This window comes from Elephantulus edwardii, unplaced genomic scaffold (assembly GCF_000299155.1).
Source record: "Elephantulus edwardii isolate Elephantulus edwardi_28Jun2011 unplaced genomic scaffold, EleEdw1.0 scaffold00059, whole genome shotgun sequence".
NCBI classification, from domain to species: Eukaryota; Metazoa; Chordata; class Mammalia; order Macroscelidea; family Macroscelididae; genus Elephantulus; species Elephantulus edwardii.
The window spans coordinates 12406432-12420497 of NW_006399809.1; the positions used below are offsets into that span (position 1 = coordinate 12406432).

At 39.8% G+C, this 14066-nt stretch overlaps 1 protein-coding gene across 1 annotated transcript in view; it reads left to right on the forward strand.

Annotated features, from left to right (window-relative positions):
• LOC102876319 (probable C-mannosyltransferase DPY19L1-like) overlaps positions 1-14066 on the forward strand; it is a 126022-nt gene that overhangs the window by 35372 nt on the left and 76584 nt on the right. The window contains exon 8 of the mRNA XM_006887630.1: positions 5624-5681. Within this exon, the coding sequence (XP_006887692.1) occupies positions 5624-5681 (58 nt within the window). The remainder of the gene's footprint in view (positions 1-5623; positions 5682-14066) is intronic.

Below are 14066 nucleotides of genomic sequence, written 5' to 3' on the forward strand. Positions count from 1 at the left end.
TGACAACTGCCTTCTGGTTCAAGTATAAGTTTTGCATAAGCACAATCAAGTAGTAGGGTAGAGACTGACACTTTGCAGAAAATTTGCTCCATGCAGTACTTATTTTTTTTAAATTATTACTTTATATTGATTTGCTTACAAAGTTCCCATACTTTGTGTTTCACACTACCCTTCATTCATATTGTATAACATACAGTCATTCATATTTATTATTTTATAAAATTAATCCCCTGAACCTGTCTTTGCAGATCCCTGCTGGATCTTACCTATTTCCTTCACTATCCCATCCCTCCACCCACCAAGTGGTATGACTGTATGATTTCCTCCTGTCCATCCTCACCCCTCTGCTCCTCCTGTCCCTCCTCTTGGATCATCATAGATAGCTTTCTATTACTACATCTATATCTTTCTATTACTTCAGTACATCTTTTCTCAGCAGGAATAGCCTTCATGATGGATTAATTATAAGAGGAGCACTTTTCAGAGGATGTTTATGTAGTTATATTCTCAAAAATCTATGGTGGCTGTAAAGAAAAATTTGGAAGGGATGAAAAAGGCATAGATAAGTAGGAATGGGGAAAGGTGGCGAGGAGGATTCCATCATGATGTTGTTTTTAACACACTTCTCTACTTTTCTCTTAGAATAAGCTTAAAATATTGAAGTCTTTTTTTCTTATGTGTGTGCTTTTAGTGGAAGTTTACAAAGAGGTTGGGTGGGTTTCATATATTAATTCATGTACATTTTCCTCCCTACCTCTCCCTCAGTTGGCTTTGTAATGCAAGTCATATTGTAGATTCATTGTAACTCATAAAATGCTTTAGTGTCCATCCCTTTTAGATTATCCTTCACTTCATTTTTTACAGTGTTGTCGTGCACTGTCAAGTTAGAACTGCCCATTAGCTGATCTTCCAGGGGGTTTTCAGAGGCAGTTAATCACACATGAGGAGTTTCCCTATCGTTGTTTTGGGGAGCAGTTGGTGCATAGGACTGTATGCCTTTCATGGTAGTGTTCATTATCTGTCCATTCTCCCTACCTCTCCCAGCTCATCCTCATTTTAAAACAATGGTCTTTTGGAGTATTTGTCCTTTTGTGACAGAGGATATTTCACTAAGCATAATTTCTTCCAGACATATCTGTGTTATGTAGTGTTTTACAAGTTCATTTTTTTTCTTTGCTGCATTATATTCCATTGTGTGAATGTACCATAGTTTTTCTGTAGATTTCTTTCTTGTTTTGCTATTGTGAATAATGCTGGAATAAACACGAGTATGCATACATCTATTTGTGTCACAGCTCTGATTTCTTTAGGATGTATTTCCGGTAGTAGATAGCTGGTTCAAATGATATTTCCATTTCCACCTTTTGAGGAAGCATCAGACTGCCTCCCTTAGTGCTTGTACCATTTTACATTCCCACCGGCAGTGTATGACAGTTCCAGTCTCTCCGCTTCTTCACTCATGTTTGTTGTTTGCTGTCCTTTTGAACTTTGCCATTGTTTCTGGAGGGAGATGATATCCCATTGTTGAAGTCTTTTTAACAAATAAACTTTTAACTTCCTCTTAATAAGTATGTGTTTACTTATAACTATTCCTTGCATTCCTGTCTGTGCAAGTTTTGAGGAGAGACCAGGACAGTGTTCAGACTTCTCTTAACCACACAGACTATCGTGTTCCCTTCACTTCACAGGTCTCTCCTAGTTTCTAGCTCTTTTCTTGTCTCTCTTATTTCTGTGATCTTTCACAACATTCACTTTGTGGCTAGTAGCTTCAATTTCTTGCTGTCATTATACTTCATTTCTACCAGTGCTGGTTGTTAACTGGTTGAGGAAAACCACACAGTTCTACAGTTTCACAGCTCATTTGCTTTGAAGTCACTTCCACCTCACAGAAGAGCTACCCCCCCCCCCAGGGTTTTCAGTGACTGGCATTTGGGGAATAGACTACACTACCCAGGGCTTCCTTCCCTATATTTGTGCTGCTTTGGGTCTCCTACGCAAGAATTAAAAACCAAGAACCAGACCTTGCCTGCAAGTTGATTCTAACTCATAACGTCCTATAGGACTGAGTGGAACTGCTCCATAGGGTTTCCAAGGCTGTGATCTCCATGCAATGCAGGTGGTCACATTTTGCTCCTGCAGAGCAGCTGGTGGGTAGGAACCATCAACTTACCAGTTAGCAGCCAAATGTGCACCATCAGGGCTCCTTGCCTGCAATTAATGCTGCTATTTGTCATCTTACCACCTCAGCTGATCCTTGAATACAACTCAGTAACCTTCTATTTTCTTGGACTGAGTTACCTGTCTCTTAATATATGTGCTAGTGATATTTCAGACACCATCCTTCAGCATCTTTTTTTGGCGTAAAATGCCTAGTTCTGCTTTGCAGAGAAATGCAAACTCCATCTTGCCACAAAATGTGAAAACTTGATTCTACGTTTTTGCTGAGTTTAACTGGCCACCTTCGCTGGGCCACAAATCCAGTCATCATGAGTTAAAAATGTCTTCAAAGTAAATGATATGTAGAACTGTAGAATTGCATGGCTTTTCCTTTATTGGTTAACAACCAGAACTGGCACAAATGACATATAATGAGACTAAGACATCGAAGACACTGTCCACCCATCCTTTCTTGTCTCCATAGGCGGAGACAGGAAGCTCTGCGCTTGCTCCATAAATCTTTCCTGCCACTTCCCTTTTTCTCCTTGTTTTCCTCATTTCTCTTGAGTAAATACGTGGCCGACAATATATGATCTAAATTCTTTGTGACCTCTCTGCCCTTTGTGCTGTACAAATACTTGGGCAAAGAATAACCGTAAGAAACTATTTGGTGCAAATAATGAGAGAGCAAGGTGGGCTGAACAGGATAGATAAGAAAGCTCCTTGAGAGAAGAAAGAAATGGTCAATAAAGCTAAAATCAGCCATACTGTCCCTACCTAGAACCTTTTAAGCAGGCTTCATGTTATTACAAGGTATATATACCTTGTAATCTGGAGAACGACCACTTGGCCAACTGACTGGAAGAGATCGATATTTGTTCCTATCCCAAAGAAAGGCGACCCAACCGAATGTGGAAACTACAGAACAATTTCACTGATTTCACATGCAAGCAAGATTTTACTGAAGATTATCCAAAACGACTGGAACAGCACAACAACAGAGAACTACCAGAAGTCCAGGCTGGTTTCAGAAGGGGTCGTGGTACTAGAGATATTGTAGCTGATGTTAGATGGATCTTGGCTGAAAGCAGGGAATACCAGAGGAATGTCTATCTGTGTTTCATTGACTATGCAAAGGCATTTGACTGTGTAGATCATAACAAACTGTGGCTGACTCTGAGAAGAATGGGAATCCCAGAACACTTGATCGTTCTAATGCAAAACTTATACTTGGACCAGGAGGCAGTCGTCAGAACAGAGCAAGGGAACACTGCATGTTTCAAAATTGGGAAGGGCGTACGCCAGGGATGCATCCTATCTCCATACCTTTTCAACCTATATGCAGAACAGATTATCCGGGAGGCGGGGCTCTATGAGGAGAAATGTGGGATCAAGATTGGTGGACGATTTATCAACAATCTGCGTTATGCGGATGACACAACCCTGCTTGCTGAAACTGAGGAGGACCTGAAGCGCCTGCTGCAGAGTGTCAAGGACTGCAGCCTACAATATGGATTGAGGCTCAATGTCAAGAAGACAAAGATTCTCACCACTGGACCAATTGGCAGCATCAGGATGGATGGTGAAGAGATTGTACACAGCTTTAGTTTGCTTGGCTCCATAGTCAACAGTCTTGGCACCAGCAGCCAGGAAATTAAAAGGCACATTGCCATGGGAAAGTCTGCTCTTAGGGACCTCTCCAAAGTGCTGAAGAGCAGTGGTGTCTCTCTGGAGACTAAGGTGCGTCTGATACAGGCCATGGTCTTTGCAATCACCTGTTATGCATCAGAGAGTTGGACAATGACCACGGAGGATAGAAGGAGAATTGATGCCTTTGAGCTGTGGTGCTGGAGAAGAGTACTGAGAATACCATGGACTGCTAGGAAAACAAACAGATTTGTCCTGGAGAGGGTTAAACCGGGTGGCTCCTTGGAGGCAAGGATTCTGAGGCTCCGTCTAACTTACTTTGGACATGTTGTGAGGAGAGACCGGTCCTTAGAGAGGGACATCATGCTTGGGAGGGTGGAGGGACGGCGCAGGGGAGGAAGGCCCTCTATGAGGTGGATTGATTCGGTGACTGGGATAATTGGGATGGGAGTGTCAGGGACAGTGCGATTGGCACCGGACAGAGCTGAGTTTAGGGCTGTTGTACATAGGGTCGCTATGAGTCGCAGGCGACTTGACGGCACACCTCACTCCTGGTGAAACAGGTGAAGGTTCATTGTTGATTCTGTGTGTTACAGAGTAGAACTGCTTCATAGAGTTTTCTTGACTATAATCTTAGCAAAAGTCCTTTCTCCCCCCACCCTGTGGTACTGCTTCGTGAGTTTGAACCACTAGCCTTTAAGTTAACGTCAAATGCAAATCATTTCCACTATGTAAGGATTTACCATTGTGATTTTTGTAGGTGAAGTAGTAACTTCATTTAATATTTGTGTTCTGTTTTTAATGTTTTTTAGAAACAAGAAAATATAAAATTTAGTCTGCGCACTGGTATTCCCAAAGCATATCTGTAGATAAGTAGGTTGGACATGTGGCTAGAGAAGAACAGAATGAAATGAAATCTGTTATGTGCTTTGTGAATTTCCAAGTGCAGGTGATTGTATCGAGTTCAGTTCCCACTTTATGATCATATAGCCCTTTTCAGCACTGCTTTCTCACCTTTTTGTCTAATGTATGCCATTGTGTTTCAAGGGAAATAGTTTGAGAGATTCTAATTTTATTACTTAAATAAAAAAAGAAACAGTCATTTTTGTGCTTGTTGCTATAAGAGGTTATTCCTTGGAGAAGGATATCATGCTTGGAAAGGTGGAGGGCTAGTAAAAGAGAGGAAGACCCCCAACCAGGTAGATTGACATAGAGTGTGTAAGAGATTGTGAGGACGGCACAGAATAGGACAGGGTTCTGATTGGTTGTTCATAGGTTAGCTCTGAGTTGTCTTCACTCGACTTGATGGCATCTCTCAGCAACAGTGGTGTAGTCCACAGTGAGTCGTCCTTGTAACGCAAAGGCTGTGTGTGTACCTTTGGCAGTTTGCGCCCACATGCATCTCTGTGGAGAAAGCTGGGCAGTCTCCCGTTCTGACTTGGAAGCCCAGAGCAATGTCACTGTAAGTGGGAACTGATGTGTCAGCAGTGGTTTTGAGTCAAGAAAAAAAAGGGGAATACATTTTATTACAGAAAAATGATGATTAAGGATTTTATATTATGTGTTTGTGTACTTTTCTGAGTTTGTACATTTAAAGATGGAAAAATACATTTTTTAAATTAAACTTATTTTTACTAGTGATGCTTTGAAGAAAAGAAACTACTTGTTAATAAGCATGTAATGTGGATAAAAACTTTTATACTATTGGAAAGTTAACATGTTCTGTTTCCAGATTTGATACTTATACTTATTTCAAGGTTTTGTTTGTATTGACCTGACTTTCTGTTACTTAATTACATTTTCTTACTCTCTTTTTCAGTGGCAGCCGGTTAGGAGGCCTGGTTACAGTGTTATGCTTCTTTTTCAATCATGGAGAGGTAGGTTAAAAAACTAATTGCAAAATATTTCAGGAGTTTGCTTTGCAAAATACAGATTTTTGTTTGGATAGTTAAAAAAATAATAAATATAGGAAATTGTACATAAAGAAAGAAAAATTTCTTTAATTTATTTAAATTTAATCTCCACTTGCACTTTTGAAATGTATAATCATCTTATTTTGATTCAACTCTGAAATATCAACCTTTGTTTTAAGATAACTTAAATACTTAAGGTACAGTCTGTAGTATTTGAATAAGCACATGTTACAAAGCTTTAAACGTCTTTATCCCAGCGTTTCACTGCAGAGTCAAGGTTAAACTTCTTTCTCTTTGTATGAGTAGGTTACTATTGGATATGGAACCAGTAAATACTTGGGAATTAGAATCATAAAAATTTGCAGCTAGCATGGGCTTGTAGATTAAAGTCTTTGACAAATTATTGCAACATGATATCAGTTGATAGTTACAGTTAAAGTTCTGACAGAAAGGAAGAAGAATTCCTTGGCTTTTCATGAGTGTGGATGCTGTACATTTTGATAGTGTGTACTAGAAAGCATTTTGGAGCACCAAGTCTGAGAATGACCTAAGAAATCAGAAATAGCTGCTTAATGTTGGAAGAAAGGAGCACTGAGTATTACTATGAACTGTTTGGAGGAAAGAGAGCAGTGAAAAATATGAAACCTAGTTATAGTATAAAGACTGTTAGACAGAAAAGTCTTTTGGGGTACCCTTCACTAGATACTATAGGGTTTCCAGGCTGTATTTTAGGAAAGTGGGCCGCCAAGGACTTCATCCCACAGAGCTCTGTGAATTTGAACCACTGGGTTTTCAGTTAGCAGCCATGTACTTCACCTTTGTGCCACTGGGGCCCCTCTCAGTGTATACTTCATTGTCGTTGAGTCAATTGTGACTCACAGCTATCAATAGGACAGAGCAGAACTGCCCCATAGAGTTCCCAAGGTTGTGATGTTAGAGAAGCAGACTGCCACCTGTGTCCCCCGTAGGAGCTCTGGTGATGTGTGCCATTAATCTAAACACTATGCCCCTCTGGTAGTTTGATTCCACCAGTGGGCATTCTCTTCCCACGGGATTTACAGCCTCCTGACAACCCTCTGGAAAGTCAGTTATGAATCAACTCCAACTCAGGGATGGTGAATTAAGTTAGTCTTCCACTGACCTTCCCGTTAGCAGCTGTGCACCCAGGATGCCAGCCTGAAAAGTCAACCAAACAATCTGAATTCTCTTGTTAAAGATTAAAAAGAATTTATAAGGAACAATGCTATGCTGCATGAGTATCAAAATTAATGGAAAATTGTTACTGTCACTATATAGAAACAAATCAAGTACCAATTTCACTGGAGTTGAGTTGATTACAGTGAAAATGATCTGACAGGACAAAGTAGAACTGACCATTAACAGGGCCCCATGGGTTGATGCTTTTCCCCCCCCATAGTCTTCAGATACTTGGTGGTTTGTTTAAGCATGCTTAGACAGCATCTCCTTAAGAAAAGCTAAAATGAAATGTGATTAGAATTGGAATTATAGTTGTGGTGATATAGACTTAACTAGCAAATTGTACCATGTTATTAACTGTGGCTTTAGGGGAGGAAACAGGTTGTGCAGCCCTTATGGGTGACTGGGAAGTTCAATTAGAGCAGATGACTTAGCCCTGACGGACTGTAGTTGTGGCTGTCAGTGTTGTTCTCCAGGCCCCATTCTTGGCTCCAGCCCTAATGACCAGCCTTCTTTTGGCTCCTAGAAGGCCCCGGTGATAGAAGGCATTATTGTTTTACATTGCTCAGGGCTTTTGCACATGTAGATTCCTATACTTTATCCTCCATCTCCAAATTCCCATCCTTGTTAATATCTTTTAACCCTAAACAACTGGAAATTTCTGTTTCGTTTTTCACTTGCTTTTTGTTTCACTCAACACATCTGCATTTCCCATCTGCTTTAATTTCTCTTCAGGCTTAAAACTATTTAGCTTTGTTATAAAGATCGGCTGACAACAAATTCTAACTTGTCTAAAACTCTTGTTATTTTGTCTTCTGCTTGTTACTTGTATTTTTTTAAAAGCACATTTTTTGGAGAGTTCTGGGTTGGTATTTTTCTCTTTAAACACTTTCATGATGACATTCTATTGTCTTCTGTTATCCATTGTTTGATAAATTATTGCTGTTTTCTTCAATGGAACATGTCTTTTCTTGAATTCTCTTTTTATATTTGACTTTCAACTGGTTTGGTTTTAATGTATCTACATGTTGTTGTTGTTGTTGTTGTTATGTGCCGTTGATTCACTGTGACTCATAGCGACCCTATGTACAACAGCCCTAAACCATGCTCTATCCTGTGCCAGTCGCACTGCCCCTGACACACCCATTCCGATTACCCCAGTCGCTGAATCAATCCACTTCATAGAGGGTCTTCCCCTCTTCTGCCGTCCCTCCACCCTCCCAAGCATGATGTGCCTCTCCAAGGACCTGTCCCTCCTTACATGACCAGAGTATGTCAAATGAAGCCCCAGAATCCTTGCCTCCAAGGAGAAGCTTGGTTTTACCCTCTCCCAGATGAATCTGTTTGTTTTCTTGGCAGTCCATGGTAAATTCAGTACTCTTCTCAAGCACCATAGCTCAAAGGCATCAGTTCTCCTTCTATCCTCCCTAGTCATTGTCCAACACTCTGATGCATAACAAGTGATTGCAAAGACCATGCATGGCCTGTATCAAAAGCACCGTAGTCTCTAGAGTGACACCATTGCTCTTCAGTACTTTGGAGAGGTCCCTAACAGCAGACTTTCCCATTGCAATATGTTTTTTGATTTCCTGGCTGCTGGTGCCAAGAGTGTTTACCGTGGAGCCAAGCAGACCAAAGTTGTTAACAATCTCAATCTCTTCACCATAGATCCTGATGCTGCCAATTGGTCCAGTGGGTGAGAATCTTTGTCTTCTTGACATTGAGCCTCAGTCCATACTGAAGGCTGCAGTCCTTGACCCTCTGCAGCAAGCGTTTCAGGTCCTCCTCAGTTTCCTCAAGCAGGGTTTTGTCATTTGCATAACATAGATTGTTAGTAAATCTTCCACCAATCCTGATGCCACACGTATCTACATATGGCTTTCTTTATAATATCCTGTTTGAAGGTGCCCAGCATTTTTTTATGTAGACTCCAAAAACTCATTAATTTTTAAAAATATTTTTAAAGCCAATATCCATATATTTTATCTATTTCTTATTTGTTCCTTCAGTGATTTTTGTTAGTCGTATATTTGTTTTTATGTTGTTCCATGTAAGTTTCTGACACTCTGTTCTTTTGTATTCACTAAAGCATTGCCATTTTTTTCATTCGTGTTCCCTGAAGCAGTCTGCTATTAGGCCTGCCTAGTATATTTCTCAAGCCACAGGTTTTCCAGTCACATGCTATACATCTGAGAGCTGGGCAGTGAAAATGAGGACAAAAGAATCATTGATGCCTTTTGAGTTGTGGTGTTGCAGAAGAGCACTGAACAGCTTATGGATTGCCAGAAGAATAGGTATCTTTTAGAGAAGTGCAACTAGAGTGCTCCTTAGAGGCAAGGATGATAAAGCTTTATCTTAAATATTAAATAGTTTGGGCATATTGCTAGGAGAGGCTATTCCTTGGAAAGGGACATCATGCTTGGAAAGTTGGAGGGTCAGTGAAAGAAAGGAAAAACCTCAGTGAGATGGATTGATACAGTATCTGCAACAGTGAGTTCAGTGTGTTGGGGGTGATAAGGACAGCACAGGATAGGCCAGGGTTCAGATTTGTTGTTCATAGCCTTGTGATAAGTCATACTCTAGGACACCCAACAATAACGAATATATTTTTTACTTCATTTATTTTTTTCCCATCTTCCAATGTTTGTGTTTTTCTCTAGAGTTTCATTTCTTTTTTGAAATGTTACCTATTTTCTATAAGTTCTTTGACTTAATTATTATAATTATTTAAAAATCCTTTTCTTCTAATTCCAGCATCTAAGTTAGTTGCTAACAGAATTCTCTATTATTTTTTCCTTCTGGAATGTTTTTGTTATAGGGTAACACTGAGTCTGTTCTAACACATAGTGACCCCAAGTGGTGATCTTTTTGGAAGCAGGTCACCAAGTCTTTCTTCTGTAGGGCAGCTCAATGACTTTGAACAGCTAAACTTTGGTTAGCAGCTCTGTACATAATGGAACCACCACAAGGGATCCTTTCCTTTTGATTGTGGGTCATATTTTATTTTACCTTGGATGTCTCAGTGGAACTCTGGTAACTTAATGAATGGGGTGTTGCACCTATGGCTCAAAGTCTGTGCCTCTGCTGGTTCTAGTCCTGCATTGCAAACCCAGTCGGGGAGCACCAATGATTTACCTGCAACCCAGTGTCAATGAGTTTGAAAGGTTTGCGGTTGGTGGGGTTCCTCCCTCAATATCTTTCAAGATTTGTGTTTGTTAATGTGTTTTATACAAGATAAGAATGGTAAATTTTGAAGTAGAGTATAGTTTTTGTTTGTATCTCTCCCATTGATGGTACATCTCCCAGTACCTCAGGGAAGGCCATAATATTTGAATTCCATCTCTAGTCCAGTTAACCTGGGCAGGGCTGTAGGTTTAATTTATTTCAGTTCTCCTCTAGTTTCAAATGAACTAAGATCATCTTTTTGACCTTTGAAAGCCTTGCTCCAGCTTTTTAGTATTTCAGAGTATGCTTTTTTTGCTCCTACCAGTATCTGAGTTCAGAAGTGGTTAGTTTGACATCTTGCTTGGAAAAGTGGAGGTTAAGCAAAGGGGCAGATGCTCAGGAAGAGGCATTGGTGCAGGGATGGTAACAGTGGTCAGAAGCACCCAGAGACCATGAGAAGGCAGAATATCTAGTAGGATTTTCTGTTGTACAAATGATCACTGTGAAAGCCAGCTTAGTGACACTTAACAATTGATCTGCTCCTTCGGGCAGCCCATGGTTTATTCATTCCACAATTCTAATCTTTCAGTTCTTCTCTCTTTCTCCTTTTTTGCTGTCCAGTTTTCACATGCCTTTGAGGTTGAACTGAAAAAGACCATGGCATACTTAAGTCATCAAAGTGATATTTTTTTAAAAAAAAACTTTAAAGAAGTCTTTTACAGCAAATTTGCTTTAAGTGATAAAGCTTTTGAATTCTTAGGTACTGCTTCCATGTATATTGATTGTTTATCCAACTAGAAAGAAGTTATTAACAATTTCAGTGTCCTCATTTGTGATGATTATTTTAGTCCAGTTTGCAGTGTTGGGTTGTTGTTATGTACCATTGAACCCAAACGGATTTGACTCATAGCTGACCCTCCAAAGGATTTCTAGAGGCTGTAAATCACACAGGAGGAGACTACCTGCCTTCCTCTTGTAGAGCAGCTGGTGGATTAGAACTGAGTGCTTTTGATTTGACAGCCCAATTCCCTACTCCCTTGACCACCAGAGCTCTCCCCTCTGGTCAGCGTAATAATGAATCATATTATTTCATCAACTCTCTACTGTACATTACTTTTCCCTTTAGTCAGTTTATCTATTTATTAATTTCCACACCCCCCTTCCTGTGCTTGTTACCCCTGAGAAATCTATTTATGTGTAAACTTCTCTTTGACTTTTTATAATAGTGGTCTTGTGCCATGATTATAATTTTTCATTTGATAAATTCTACCCGATATCTAAAGAAGAAAGTATATCAGTTCTACACAGACTTTTTCAGAAAAGAAAAAAGAAAGAAACACTTCTAACTTCTTTTCTAAGACCAATATGTATGTAGAAAAAACATTGTTGAAAATGGAAAATCAGTATCCTCCATGAGCCTAAATGGAAAAGATTTTAAATAAAGTTTTAGCGAATAAAATCCAACAATATAGAAGAAAGAATATTTTGCCATGATTAACTGATTTTTCAAATGTTAAAAAAAGTCTTGTGTCCATGGAATAAAGACCATTTACTTGGTTTAACATTTGAAAATCAGTTCATACCCTTGCCATTGTTTTTATTTTTGTTTTGTTTTGTTTTTAATGACACTGGGGAAGTGTTGCACTGTCAACCAGAGGCACGTGGTTGGAATCCATCAGATGCTCCACGGGATAAAGATGGCCAGTCTCCTCCACATCACACATTCCTGTGTGATTTATTGCCTCTGAAAACTCACTGTAGGGTCAGTTCTGAGTTAATTATGACTTGATAGTACATAAGAACAACAATAACACCTTCTTTTGTTAACTGCTGTTCACTCAGAGCGACCCCTCACACAACAGACTGAACACGGTCTAGGCTTACATCCCCTCTTTTCCTCCCCTCCCCACCACGACTCAGATCAGACTGTTGTGGTCACAGGGCTTTCCTAGACTTATTTTCAGAAGGACATCATTAAGTCCTTCTTCCTAGTCCATTATAGTGAGTCCATTACATCTCTTTCTGAGATATGTTCAGCATCACAACAACAGGCATGTCTTCCATAACATGGGGTGTGGCTGTCTATACAGTTCCTTGGCCAGATGGCACTACAGGTTGTCTTTCCTGAATGAAGCATTCCCTGACAAGACCTCAGACCATGACCTGCATTAGGAACCCTATGTCACAAAGAAAACAAATATCCTCACAACTAAACCAGTAAACAATACCACATTAAAAAGATATAAAATTAAAGTTGTCAGAGATTTACCTTTACCTGGATTCACAACATTTATGGAAGCTTCATTCAGGAAACATAAGACACCTTACAATGGGAAAATCTGCTGCCATGGACCTCTTAAAGTGTTTAAAGAGCAGTGATGGCACTTTGAAGACAGGTGTGCACCTGACCCAAGTGTGATATTTTCTGTTGCTTCATATACTTATGCAGGTTGGATAATGAATAAGACTAGAGAATTGTTGCCTTTGAATTGTAGTGTTGTTGGAGAGTATTGAATATACCATGTGTTGCCAAATGACCCAACAAGCTAAGCTGATGAAGTGCAACCTACGTGCTCCTCGGAATCAAGGATGATGAGACTTCATCTCACATACTATGAACATATTGTGTGGAAACACCAGTCTTTGGAAAAACAGTTTATGCTTGGAAAGGTAGGAAGCCATAGGAGGAAAGGAAAACCTTCAGTGAAATAGATTGCCAAAGTAACTGCAGCCATGAGTTTAGTAAAGTGGAAGTTGGGGGACTGAACAAAATTAGGCAAGGTTTTCATCCATGAGTCCGTACTGACTCAGTGGCACCTAACATCAGCGTGTATAGAGGCAGCTATTTTTCTAAGGAACTCTGGATCCTGTTAGTGGAAAACTATATCTAGAGCCTACAGTCTTGGTGCTAGGTGAGCTCATTGCTGTGTGGATAGTGCCGTTTTTAATGGCTTTCAACAAAATCTAGGAGATAGGCTTTCAACAGAAAGCTAAAAGATAAAAAAAAATTAATTTAATAGTGATCCCTCCAATTTAAATCCATTGTCACAATGATTCCATTTTTCAGTCCATATTTGTTCTCCATTTTCCCACATTTTCAACATACTTATTTCCTTATATGAATTGTTCTATGTTGTTGTTATTAAGTGCTGTCAAGTTGTACAACTCATAGCGACCCTAAAAACAAAAGATCTGAACTTTGTTCTATAACTATTGTCATTTCTCTAATATTCATAGAGTTTCCAAAGGTCTATCCAATCCTGCTTTCAAGCTTGTCTTTATCTGGGAGCTCTACCAAACCCTGTCCACCATGGGTAATCATTATGGCATTTGACACACCAGTGGCACAGTGTTCAGAATCAAAGCAACCTCAGGTTATCTCAGTACAGCAAACTGACAGACCAATGCTGTACCATTTAGAACAACGTTCTTACCAAACATAATTAATACCAGACCAGAGGACCCAACTGACTTTTAAGTATCAAGGTCCACCTACCAGGTCCTGATTGACTTAAACAAGAGGCTTCTAGGCCATTGCTCCTTGTTAGCTAAATCCAGGCAACCAGTCATCTTACATACAATTGTGAGTGAGAAAAAAACAAAACAAGACACCCCAAAAATGACCAAACATTTTACACCAACTTTGAACTAAATCAAGAGAACCTACTCTCCAGAATCCAACTGCTTCACACATGAACCTCCAAACTGGAGACTTACTCAGGGCCTGATCCGACTTTTAAATGCAAAGGCCCACCCGACCAGGCCTGATTGACTTCAACAAGAGGCTTCCAGCCCACAGTTGATTGTTAGCTAAATCCAGGCGACCAGTCAACTCACATAAAATTGTGAATGAAACCAAAAAAGCAACAAAACCAAAAGTGACCAGTTTACACCCAACTTTGAACTAAATCAAGAGAACCTATCCTCCAGAATCCAACTGTGTCACACATGATATAATGACTGGCCAGAAGTCCAGGCTGGGTTTAG